The 12987-nt window shown below is 42.8% G+C and overlaps 1 protein-coding gene across 2 annotated transcripts in view; it reads right to left on the reverse strand.

The window, feature by feature from the left end:
• Positions 1-12987, reverse strand: part of HIPK2 (homeodomain interacting protein kinase 2) — a 177571-nt gene that overhangs the window by 31149 nt on the left and 133435 nt on the right. The window contains exons 7-9 of one of the 2 annotated variants that reach the window (XM_048499564.1): positions 12074-12236; positions 10069-10195; positions 4334-4455 (exon numbers count right to left, since the gene is read on the reverse strand). In XM_048499564.1, the coding sequence (XP_048355521.1) occupies positions 4334-4455; positions 10069-10195; positions 12074-12236 (412 nt within the window). Of the gene's footprint in view, positions 1-4333; positions 4456-10068; positions 10292-12073; positions 12237-12987 lie in introns of both variants that reach the window. The other variant, XM_048499563.1, reaches the window with a different exon arrangement.

Genomic DNA, 12987 nt, shown 5'->3' on the forward strand with positions numbered 1-12987 from the left:
AACCTAGAAGTAGTTTTCATAAACTACAATTCTAACTTGTGCTGGTTACATTTTGTCAGCTGAAATCCTTTTTAAAAGCCACAGAATATGGCCCGGAAACAGTTTATTTCATCTGAGAAGTGTTGGCAATGGCTGATGTTACAAGATGGCGGAAGAGAGGCAATTTGCACAGGTTCTAAAACACTGCATTTTTAAAAAATTACTGCTTCATATTTGTGAATATTATGTTCTATCAACTGGAAACACAGTCCAGGATCAAGCAGAAGGGTACCCTTTCTCACATGAATGACTTCTTTGCCCCAGGGATTACTCGAGACTTTATAAAAGCAATTCACCAAAGACCTTCATGACAATGAATAGTGGTTGTACAATAGTGAGGGATTCCCAAGTGCAGAGGACACAGCAAGGAAGACTATCATCTCACACTACGATAGTCAGGCAAAGCACCTGATAGGAGTCCAGGGGTGGGGACGTGGATGCACCAATGGCAATGGCGTGAAATCACTTTTGGGGAAAACCAAAAAATTATGTCAGGCCTCTCTAGGAACTGTTGGGAACTCTATGGTAAAAGAACAGGTTGCTCATGGAAGGTCTCTTGCCACTGAGAATGTTCCTTGTGAATGTGCCCAGAAAATGATTACTCAGCACCACTGTCTACTAACCCAAATATGGCTGTTATAGTCATTTTGATTTGATACATTAATGTTCTACAAGGAAAGGCACCAATTTTGACATTTCATTTCCTTTTGACCCTACTCTTTGTAATCCTCCCCCCCCCCACCGCATGTTTACCACCTAAAGACACATTCACGTATCTGATGAGACACACTCTAGGGCTATGAAAGCTTCTGTCACAATCCTATGGACAGTTATGCTCAGAAGAGACGATTGAAGTCAATAGGCTTAGAAGGACATAACGCTATGTAGGATTGGACTGTAAATCAATAAGATGCCATGAGTTTCCATGTTGTTTTCGCTACAAGCAATTAACACAGCTTTGTTGTTGCTGTCAAGTCATGGTTGACCTAGAGTGACCCCATAGGGTTTTGAAGGCAAGAGACATTCATGGGTAGTTTGCCATTGCCTGCCTCTGCACCACGACTCTGGTATTCCTTGGTAATCTCCCATCCAAATATTTGCCAGGGCTGAGGATGAGAGTGTATGACTGACCCAAGGCCACCCAGCAAGTTTCCGTGGCAGAGTGGGGATTCAAACCTGGGTTTTCCAGATTCTGACACTTTAAAGTGTCTTGCAGATTGATTGTTTCTGTTTCTGTCTCATATTTTTCCAACACTTGAAAGAAAGAAAGAAAGAAAGAAAGAAAGAAAGAAAGAAAGAAAGAAAGAAAGAAAGAAAGAAAGAAAGAAAGAAAGAAAGAAAGAAAGAAAGAAAGAAAGAAAGAAAGAAAGAAAGAAAGAAAGAAAGAAAGAAAGAAAGAAAGAAAGAAAGAAAGGCTAATGCTTCAGTGATTGGTCACTTAAATGTGATTCTTGCTTGTCTTGGTTGACCAGCTGAGTGACACATTACAAAATAGTGCAAAAGTCTATGCAAGAGATGCCAGCTCTGGAAAACTAAAAATTCTAGAGCATGACTGCACCCTAATTTTCACCCCTAGTTAAGTGGCATGATTATGGCCTAACTTGTATTCATCTTTACTTTTCCTTCTAAAGGCTGTGAATCAACCCTATGTTTTTAGTCTGTCCCCTGAAACACCCAACTGTACTGGAGCCAACAAAGAAGACATTAGTATACCTATGGGTCTGATTTTTGACACCATATATGACTGCAAATTCACATAGTCTGACCATCCAAGTAATTTCACGTGGTACTTCAGTCCAAATATTTTCCACATTTTGTTTATAAAATTTCTTTTCCTCTCCTTGGCTTTGAAACTCCTCTTGCTTTTGTGTCCTACTTTTGAATGTTCTGATTTCCTCCCCCTTCCTAAATGGAAGGATAGTTTTTCAAACCACTCCACTTGGAATAGAATAGCAGGATTTAGCAGAGGTGGACTTGTTCACATCCAAGGGGCAAATCTTTAACAAAGGCTCTTCATGGGAACAGAAGGAAGCACTTGGTTTAATGACAAAAAAAAATCATGCAACCTTCAAGTTCTGTTGCAGGCAGTCATTCCCAGATAAGGTGGGCTGGCAGCTGGTGAAGGAAAATGACTGAATTCTAGCACTCCCTGGAATGGTATCCAGCCCAGGAATTGCTTTGGCAGGATTCTTGTGCTGGCTGGTGTCTAAGAACATTGGAATACAGTGCATTTGCTTTTATGTACTGATGCAAATTCATTTTGTCTGGGCAGTGTAAGGGGGTGATCAAAATTCCTAAGCCTTTGGAGGGACATATTTTTATATGGCTCCAAGCCCTTATATACTCTATTATTTCATCTCAAACTACTATACCCATGGTGGCGAACCTTTGGCACTCCAGATATTATGGACCACAATTCCCATCAGCCCCTTCCAGCATGGCCAATTGGCCATGCTGGCAAGGGCTGATGGGAATTGTAGTCCATAACATCTGGAGTGCCAAAGGTTCGCCACCACTGTACTATACTGTCTACCCTGAGTGATGGCGGCTCTGCAGGATCTCAGCTAGATATCCTTCCCACACCAGTTATCCAAAATCCATTTTAATTGAATAGCAAGCGACTGAACCTGGACCATTATGCCAGCAAAGCACTGAGAAATGGATCCTACTTCTTACCCCAGAAGCTCCATTCAGAGAAATGGCAGGTTCAAGAATTTTATGCAGTGTTCAGCAATTCACCTTCTCTAGTTCAGAAAATTTCTTCTGTGGCAGGACTATCCTCCTATTTATCAGCTGGCAAAGGATATCCTACGCAGTTCAGACTTTAGGGTGCCAGAAGAAGAAGGCTGGTGTGCACTGCAAAGAGTTCTTGCAAAGTGAAGACCTTGAGCTGTTCACACAAGTGAACCAAGCCACATATTAGGGAAATGGAATCCTTGGAGCAAATTCCTCCTAGATAAGTGTGATGAAGTTGTCCTGTAACTGTATTAGAAGACGTCACACCGGCCTGTTAAAAACCTTTGATCCTCAGAGAAACCAAAGTGAATAGCCAAATGCTCTAATCCTAGCAGTTCGTGATAATAGGGTTGCTGGGTCAAACCTTATGACTGGCAGGAAGACTGAGGAAGAGGATATGGCAATTGGGGGGGGGGGGGATATGTCATGTCCAAGCAAAAGCAGAAGCGATAGTTACCCTACATCTTTTCCAGGATTTTTCCTGGACTGACATACTGACACATCCAACACCACCTTTTTAACCTCCTCCCTTTGCAGCCACCCAGTGGAGCAGTGGCAAACAGTGGAACCTGGGGATGGGGGAATCCACCATCCCAAACAGGAACTAGCGAGTGTTTTTTCACAGACTTAGTACTCATCAACTTCAAACTTCAATAAAATCATCCAAAGAGTCATACCAAAGGAAATGCATTTTCCTATCACCCAATATCTTCCTCTGACTGTTTAGGACTTGACAACAAGCAAGAATTATTCATTCATGCAATGACCTTCACAGGAAAGGAGGACAGTTGGTCACGAGAAGTGTGGCCATATAAATCTCATAAAATCAGTTAACCAAATGAAAAAAAATCTGCTCTTTTTCTGGGATTATTTTTTCCATAATGGATAGGAGTTAATTAGTTATTGATTACTGAGGCAATGTGCTACACTATGAAATTGGCTTGTTTGAACTGTAAAAGTATTGCTGTAAGCCACCCTGAGTCAGTGTATGAGGAAGGTTGGCCTATAAATCGAACTATACCTAGATAAATAAATAATCCAGACCACGTTATCTTTTAATGGAAGGAAAACCATTTCTGTGGATCACCTGCCCCGATGCAGACCTCAAATTTGCCCTTCATCCTATTTCTGGCTGTTTCCTGCCCCCAAGAACTTCAGCTGGGAAGATCAATGGCCTGTAACTTAGGGAGGAAAGTCCCATTCTGCTATTCCTTTAGTGAAAAAAAGAATTTTGGTTCCAACCCTACAAATTTAAGATCCTAATTTACTTCAGCAGTTTGCACAACATACTTTTTTGGGGGGTAAAATCCTTTCTCTAAAATCTTCCAGAGCCCTTATATTCTTCCAATTCTTCTTGGCTAACCTTCTTCCTCATACTCTCCTTCTCGTTTTAAATACAAACCTCAACCCCCTGCAAAGTCTTTTTTGTGAAGATTATTCATTAGATTCTGTGCATCAGATTCTTTCCATTATTTGGTATTTAAAATTTGATTTAGACCCGGCTCTTTCCCTTACAACTGAGTCTTGTACAAAATGGTCCTAGAAGAATTAAAAGTACCTGTGCTAGGAGTCCTGGCTGGATCTGAAGGGGCTGAGCCCCTGGAGCCTGAGTGACGATTGGAACGGCATTCTCCATCCTCACAGAATACCCAGCATGCTTGGAAGGAGAAGTTTGCAACCCTGCGTAATGGTAACAAAAGGTGAAGAGTTAGCCATCTGTTAAAATTTTAATATTGAACACAGTTGAAGTAGTGTAATACCTCGAAGTCATCTCCATTTTTATAATAGTTCCAGAGTACTAGAATATGGAATAGTTCCAGACCAGGTTTTACTTATGGCTCCCTCCAAGTTGGATCTAGGTAAGCCAGTTTATAAGCTGCCTTCAGCCAGGAGGAAATGAAGATTATAAGAACTTGAATAAATTGATAAATAAATAAAAGCTGCTATGAATGACTCTGTTGAGCAACGTTCTCCTTTATTTGCTCCATACTGTTTGTTCTAAAAAAAATACTGGATGATTACTTTAAAACTTGCCCAAAAAACGGAGATCCTACAACATTTCTGAGCAACTGCTCAGAAGAATAACCACCATTTTGTTATTTCAGATCCCACCTTCTTTTCCATCAGTTTGAACAACTGTCTCTGGCATTAGTTTATTCATTTACTATTAAACTAAACTCCAGCAATAACAAATTACAATAAACTCATCACAATTACAATAACATATAAATCCTTTTACTGCAGGTACAAACAACCAGAATGCAACAGAAAGACACTTAATTAGGATTTTTGTAGTGATTAACTTCCAGATGGTGGCTGGAGTTCCCCTGATATTACAACTGATCTCCAGGTAACAGTTCACCTGGAGGAAATGGCAACTTTGGAAGATGGACTCTATCTATGGCAGGGGTCTGCAACCTGTGGCTCTCCAGATGTTCATGGACTACAATTGGCCATGCTGGCAGGGGCTGATGGGAATTGTAGTACATGAACACCTGGAGAGCCACAGGTTGCAGACCCCTGCTCTATAGCATAATACCACACAGAAGCCCCTCCTCTCCCCAAACCCCACCATCGTCAGGCTCCACCCCCAAAATCACCAGGTATTTCCCAACCTAGAACTAGCAAGCCTAGGTGATAGAGATCAGTTCACCTGGAGAAAATGGCTGCTTTAGAAGATGGGTTCTATGGCATTATATGCAATTGAAGCCCCCCCCCCCCTATTCTCCTCTCCCCCAAATCTCCAAGAATTTCCCAACCTGAAGCTGGCAACCCTGTCTGTATTCTGAACCAAGGAGCTCGAGGTGGAACACACTGAGTTTCCAAGGATTTCTCCTAGGCAGGCAATGGCCAGGATAACGGACTTCCAACCACACTTTGGAACGATCCCCATTCATCCCTCATCCCATTCATCCACTTTGTTGCTCCACACTGACTTCTTTACAGCACAGCGTTGTTTACTATATTGGTGACATCAATACAGGCAACATCAACTGGACACCAAATGGCCCAACAAGGCACAGCACAGTTCCAACCCAATCAGTGATGACCCAAGCACCCCCTGTTAGATCACTGTTCAGCATCTCTAAAAGGCTCTAAATTCCTATAAATGGCATCTCAGTCCAGTGAGAATCTGCCAGCTTTGAACCATTTTGCCACACTGAAAAAGCTAAAAAGAGTGAAGTAATAAGGATACTAAGCATATTGACTCTTTCTGTGTATATGAGCTACCTTAGTGGATCTTAAACTATGAGCTAAGAAATCAGTCACCCCTGTTGGACTGTCAGATGAATTCAAAAGATCATGGAGAAAGTAACAGGAAAATGCTGAAGACCCAGATGATCCTTTGATGTTTCCATCACATGCTGAAGTGGCTAGTCTTTTTTCATTTTCATTTTAAAATGCAACCCGAAAAAGAATCTTGCCTCTTTAGCAGTGAAAGCAGTATGTGGAAACCTTCAGAGGCATTTTCAGGTGTGTTAACAGTTCTCTTCTGTTGGTGCGAAAAGCTTCATTGGCTCACAGTACACGAGGACAAATGAATTTCAGGTTGAAAGCATCCTCCCCTAAGGCTGATCATAATATGGTAAACCATGGATACCCAGAATACCTGCAGTTCTCAATACAACCATACTAAGCACCTCTAAGCTACTTGTACAACCCAAGGTTATGCATGTTACTCTGAGTTCAACAGAATTTATACCCAAGTAAACGTGAATATGACTGTAGCCGTAAGAGGAAGAAGAGTTTGGATTTATACTCTGCTTTTCTCTCCTGTAAGGAGTCTTAAAGTGGCACACAACCTCCTTCCCTTCCTCTCCCCACAACTGACCCCTTGTGAGGTAGGTGGGGCTGAGAGTGTTCTAAAAATGCTGTAACTTGCCCAGGGTCACCCAGCAGGCTTCATGTGTAGAAAACAAACCCAGTCCACTAAATTAGAGTCCGTCACTCATAAGAGTCCACCACACCACACTGGAGGTGTTCATAGAGGTATCTCTGTATATCTTGGAGATTGTATGTATGTATGTATGTACACGCATCGCGACGCATGACTGCACGCATTTACGGCACGCACGTACGTATGTATGTATGTATGTATGTATGTATGTAATGAAGTATCTCTATATATCTTGGAGTTGGACATGCTCCTGAAATAAGATAAGTTTAATGATTAGCTGTTACAAGTTTAAAAACCAAGGCTATGCAAACAGGGGCTTGAAATGGAAGACCCTTTCCCAGTGCTTGTTCTGTTAAAATCTGAAGCCTGTTCTGTTAAAATCTGAACTTTGGGCTGGTGTTAAAACACACTCTTTTTTTGCTATAAAGTCATATCTAACTTATGGGGACCCCTGATGTGGTTTTCAAGGCAGGAGACATTCAGAGGTGGTTTGCCATTGCCTGCCTCCACATCTTAACCTTGATATTCCTTGGAGGTCTCCCATTCAAAATCTTGTCAGAGACAAGCTTAGCTTCTGACATCTGACAAGATACTTTTAATGTAAATATTTCATCCACGTTAGTTCACAGTAGAAAAAATTAGATTTCTGTCTAGCAGCACCCAAAAGGCCATCAAGATTTTTAAGGTATAAATTGTTGAGAGTCAAAGTTCCCTTTGTCAGTTATCAGTTATCCTTGTCAGCTATCTCACAGTGGGGGATTTTGATTCTCAAAAACATATATCCCCAAAACGTTATTGGTCTTTGAGGTGTTACTGGACTACAATTTAAAGTAAATAGGACATTTTGGTTTTAACTACGGTCGCTTTCTTTTATTGTCCTAACTACTGTTACCCAATCTCCAAACCATATTAGGAAGTGGAGTGAACATCAATGACACTCCAATCTTATAGAATGTTAGGGAACCTGCGGCTCTCCAGATAGTTCAGGAACTACAACAATTCCCATCAAGCCCCTTCCTGCAATGGCCAATTGGCCATGCAGGAAGGCCGATGGGAACTGATAGTTCCCGAACTATCTGAGAGTTTGAGTTCCCTACCCCTGATCTATAGGATCATTTCCCAGCGATTCTCCAATAAAGGCAACCTCAGAACAGCCGCCTGCTTTGAAAAAGAGAAACTCTGTTCTCTGAGAGAAGGGGAGCCCATTGCTAAAAGCAAATGTAGAAATTGAGGAGCCAGCAGTCTCCTGCCCTTTCAGTGCTCCGGCTCTTTTTGTGCTGTGAGACTTGAAGAAATCACCAAGGATAAAAAAAAAATTGCCAAATAATCAAATGTCTTTTATAGCTTTTGTAAATAAGACCCAGGATAGTTTTCAGGATTTCACCCTCCAGCTCTTTTATGTTATTTTTACCCTGCATAAAAAGGATAAAAGTCTGCTGCACAGCAGTGTGCCGAGACATCAGTGTCAGCAAAGCACTTCAATATATTTGGATAAAAACAACTAGGGATGCAGCCAGGTGCCAATAGCACAGGCTTCCAGGCATCGGCTGAGCCCAGATGCGCAAGGACAAGTAGTGGTAGTTTTGGATAAGAGTGGAAGTCAGAGAGCGAAAGGGGTCTTTCCCTTGATCTCCCAGCCCCAAGCACCATCTTTAAAAGTCCCCAACATACTAGGAATGGCCACATTGAACTGTAACCCTGCATCTGTGAACAAGCTCATGTCATACTTATACACCTCGTTAAATGCACCTGTGAATGTCAGGGTCACCCAGCAATGCAGAAAATCTGCAGCAGTCGTTACCCTGTTTCCCCGAATATAAGACATCCCTGGAAAATAAGACGTAGTAGAGGTTTTGCTGAAGTACGAAATATAAGGCATCTCCCAAAAGTAAGACCTAGCAAAGTTTTTGTTTGGAAGCATGCCTGACGAACAGAATACAGAATATAAGACATCCCCTGAAAATAAGACATAGCGCATCTTTGGGAGCAAAAATTAATATAAGACACTGTCTTATATTCGGGGAAACATGGTATGTAGTTGAACCAAGGGTAGGGTTCCAGACCATGCTTGGAAACCAGCAGGAGGAATTTTTTTACTTCTGGTAAAGAACAGAAGTCACAAAGGGTAGCTCTAGGAACCACCAAGAACTCTATGATAAAAAACACAGAGTTTCCAGCAATTCCAGCAATACCATTTGTCTCTGCAGAACTTCCAGTAAGAACATGAGGTTGTGTTTTTAAAATCTCCTAGCATTTGCATATGTCTAAACCGTTCTAAAGAGAGAAAAAAGCCATTGCAATAAATATCTTGAAAGAGGTATCGCCTCCTGTACATTACAGAGAGGGAGGAACACCTTTTTAAAACAAGTTAAGTATCACTTTTTGGGTTTTTTGTAAGTACCTGCATAAAAATAATTAACAATGTTTTTAAACATCTGCTGTTCAGTTAATCAAGGGCAGCCTTTTAATTAACAGAAGGTTTTAAATCAATTAAAAATGTGATGGCTGAGTGCCTGTCACTAAGGCAGAGTTGCAGAGCCACACACAGACAAGTCTGAGGTTTCGGTGTACCTGGAAAAACTCTCAAATACTTAGAAAAATATTACTCTGTACATTTAAAAAATGACTTCCATTTGTCCAATGAGGACTGAGCATGTTCTAGGAGGACAGCTCATTATCAACTACAGTTGAAAAGCATAACAGGAAAAGCAAGGGGGTTGCTTTGCTCATACAGGATGTAGTGCAGATTTGGTTAACAGAGAAATGTCCCCTTGATTAAATCCACCGGGGACCTATCCCTGTGGCCCAATTTGTCTATCATTAATCGACTATTCATGCCCATGGCTTGGTCCTTCATGACCCTGACCCCATCTAAGGTATACCCACGGCCAGTTCAATAATAAGGATTTATCATTGTATCTGCCCTTTTCCTTGCTTTCCTTGTAGTGTTGCTGGAAGTTGTAGGACTTCCTGATTCTGCTTATTTACATAACCGTAAGATTTGCCCCTTGCTGAACAGGCTCCAGGGACAAGAAGTCTTTAGATTTATATCCTGCTTTTCTCAACTTTAAATAGTCTCAAAGTGCTTACAAACTCCTTCCCTTCTTCCCTTTACAACAAGCACCTTGCGAGGTAGATAGGGCTGAGAGAGCTCTGAGAGAACAGTGACGAGGCCAAGGTCATCCAGCAGGTGTCTTGTGGAGGAGTGAGGAAACAAACCCAGTTCTCCAGATTAGAGTCCACCACTCTTAACCACTACACCATACTGGCTCTTCTGGGAGTCTGTGTTAATATAGGACAAGCTCGAAAAAGGCACCAATCCAAACTGTAAGAGAAGTTGCAAGTAAAACAATAGGAAGTAGACACCAAAGCAGCAAGAAAGTCCTGCCTCTTACCTTGAAAGCCTGGAGGACACACAATGAGTGCTTGCTGGAAGGGGTCAGGCCGGGCGCATATCTGTGCTGTTCCCGTCTGCAGGGGCACACTCCTCTGGGCTACTGCGGCCATGGATGCTGCCGAGGGCTGGTAGAGTGCAGATTGGTAGTTTAGTATGGAGACTTCAGGGTTGGCTAAGGAAATAGTGGCACTGGTGGTGGAGGTGGAAGCCAGGCTGGTGGCCTAAAGGAATGATGGGAATTAAAATAAAATAAAAACAAAAAACAAAGTATGATGGAGATGACAGTGGGGGTTTTTTTTGCAGGAGGGGAGCCAGTCTTTTCTACATGATATAAAATAAAACAAACAACGGGGGGGGGGGGGGGAGGGGGGGTTGGAGAAGCAGTCAAACAAAATGTTGTAAGGTAGAAAAGCAGACAGGGGGGAAATATGAGTAAGAAGAAGCAAGCAAGGGATGGGAAAATATGAGGGCTTTCCTGTTGTTATCCTATGCAGTTTGCTTAATGTGTCCAGCCAGAACAAAAATGAAACACAATCAGGGAGGAGAGGACAAATAGGCCAAGCAGTCCAAGTTGTCCAACTCTCCCCACTACTACTCTATGCAGAAAATCTAAATGTAGAACATGGTTGACATCTGCTTGAAGAATTCTTGCAAGCTGCTCTTTCCAGTTTCATGTACACAACTCCTTGCTAGACAGGCTCCAGGGAGAAGAAGAAGACGTTGCATTTTTATGCTGCTTTTCTCAACTTTAAGGAGTCTTAAAGCAGCTTACATCTCTGAGAGGCAGAAAAAGGAAGCAGAAGGCAGCTACACAGAGAGCAAAAGGTGAGCTCTGTTTTTGGAGGGTTATCCTTAAAACTAAATCTTTAACTTTGTGTTTTTGGGGGCCTGTATATTTGTTTTTTGAGGGTTTGGAAGGGCTTTTGTTTGTGTGTGCTTTTTTTTGTTTTTGGCTGTACTTGCCTCAGGCTTCTGAGAAGTAGGACTTCTGATAAGTCACCAACACTAGTTAACTACCATCCAGCTCTTTTGAGCAATCTCTGGCCGTTTCTGCACGGCCACGCTCGAGGGTGAATCGGCGTATACAACACCGACGCCCCCCCCCCCCGGGACTGTTCGCATGAACTGTCCCGGTAGGGGCAAGGAAGACGGCGCAGCGCTGCGCCGTTGCCCGAACGACTTACCTTCCCTGCAACCTTCCAGCGCGTCGCCCAGGCCAAGGGACATGCCCCCCTGCCCTGCGCAACAGCTCTGGAGTTGCAGGGCAAGGGGAGCGTGTCCCCAGGTCTGGGCGACGCGCCGGGAGGTTGCAGGGAAGGTAAGTTGTTCGGGAAAGGGGGGGGATGGCGCCTTCCAGCTGCTGTTTCCATCGCTCGGGGAGTGAGGTTGGGAAACAGCGGCTTCGCGCCGCTGGGGGGGGGGAGCGAGGGAGGCGCTACTGCCATGCAGCTGTGCCCCCCATGCGAACAGCTCCCTAGTGACGGCATTTTTGCTGTCCCTAGGGCGCTGTTATTGGCCCGTGCAGAAAGGGCCTCTGAGAGGCAGCAGAAGGATGCAGAAAGAGAGCAAAAGGTGAACTTGTTTTTTGGGGGTGGAGGTTGTCTTGGCTTCTGTGATTTGCAGTGCAGTCCTTAGAAGGGTCTGTAGCCCTTCTCAGGGGTGCATTGTTGGCCGTACATATATACAAACTTATTTTCATCATCATGATCTGGAACTTGCTTAAAAAGAACAATTCCTGAGATTCCTAGGCTGCTGAATTCTGCATCACATATCCCAATCATGTGATCATAGGAGGAAGGATTTATCTCTACCCATTGATGGCTTGAGAGGTCAAACCTGTAAAAATGTGATGATGTAGTGGTGATGTAGCAGACCTGGTGATGTAGCAGACCTGAGAGTTTTATGTTTCAGAGTTTGATGTTTCAAAGGCCATTGGCCAAGCCCGTCTGTTTTCAGATCCCCTCTCTCACATCTTTGGGCTACATAAAAATGATTTTTCTCACCTGGTTATGGACTGTATTGAGCTGATTGTTGAAGGTCATGGTTAAGTTGGTTGACGTGCTTGGGGCCACATGGGTGATGAACGGTGTCTTGCTCTGATTGACTGTGTCATACATGTTCACCCGTCGCTTGCAAATCTCCATGTTCTGGAAACAGGACTTGACACTGTTGACAGAGAAAAAGGGCATAAAAAGCAAGAAGTGCTAACTCCTCAGATGAACAAAACCAACAGAGTGCCAGAAGGGTACTGCCCATACACACTGTGGACTACCATACAGCGAATAGCAGGGGAGAGGGCTTGTATACTTTAAAACTTAACACAATGAAGGCTCCCTAAGTCGACAGTATATGTTTTTGCAAAGGAGCCCTTCATTTACAGAAAAATACAATATTTCAAAAAATATTGAAACAAAAAATATTGAAACACAGTATTTCAACAACAAAAAAAACACACCCGACAACCATTTTCATTAGCAGTCATATGTTTTAGGTTTAGTTCCATCCATAGAAAACCCACAACACAGATAATTCCATGACTTCCCCACCCAATTTCCTCCTTTGCCTACCTGGCTAACTGCTCAGGAATAATGTCTGCTGATTTTTTACTTTACTAATCCACGCTCCTATCTGCTTTTCCCATATTGTTGGGTAAGACTGAAATCCTGCTACCCACAGCAGCCGTGAACAGTGAACCATTAAAACGCATACTAAAGATTTCTGAATGGTATTTCTGAATAAACATTAAAGAAACAGGCTGCCTCTGGGTCAGGGGCTGGCAAGTTCTTCCTGCATTGCCAGGAAAAGTTTTTCAGTTGACAGGAGCCTTGAAGGTTCACATTCTGTGACTTATTTACAGACTGTTCTCTATATACTGTTTTAAGTCTCTGTTCTTGGCCTATCGTTCTGACATTCTGGA

The sequence above is a fragment of the Sphaerodactylus townsendi genome, linkage group LG06, assembly GCF_021028975.2.
Source record: "Sphaerodactylus townsendi isolate TG3544 linkage group LG06, MPM_Stown_v2.3, whole genome shotgun sequence".
Taxonomy (NCBI): Eukaryota; Metazoa; Chordata; class Lepidosauria; order Squamata; family Sphaerodactylidae; genus Sphaerodactylus; species Sphaerodactylus townsendi.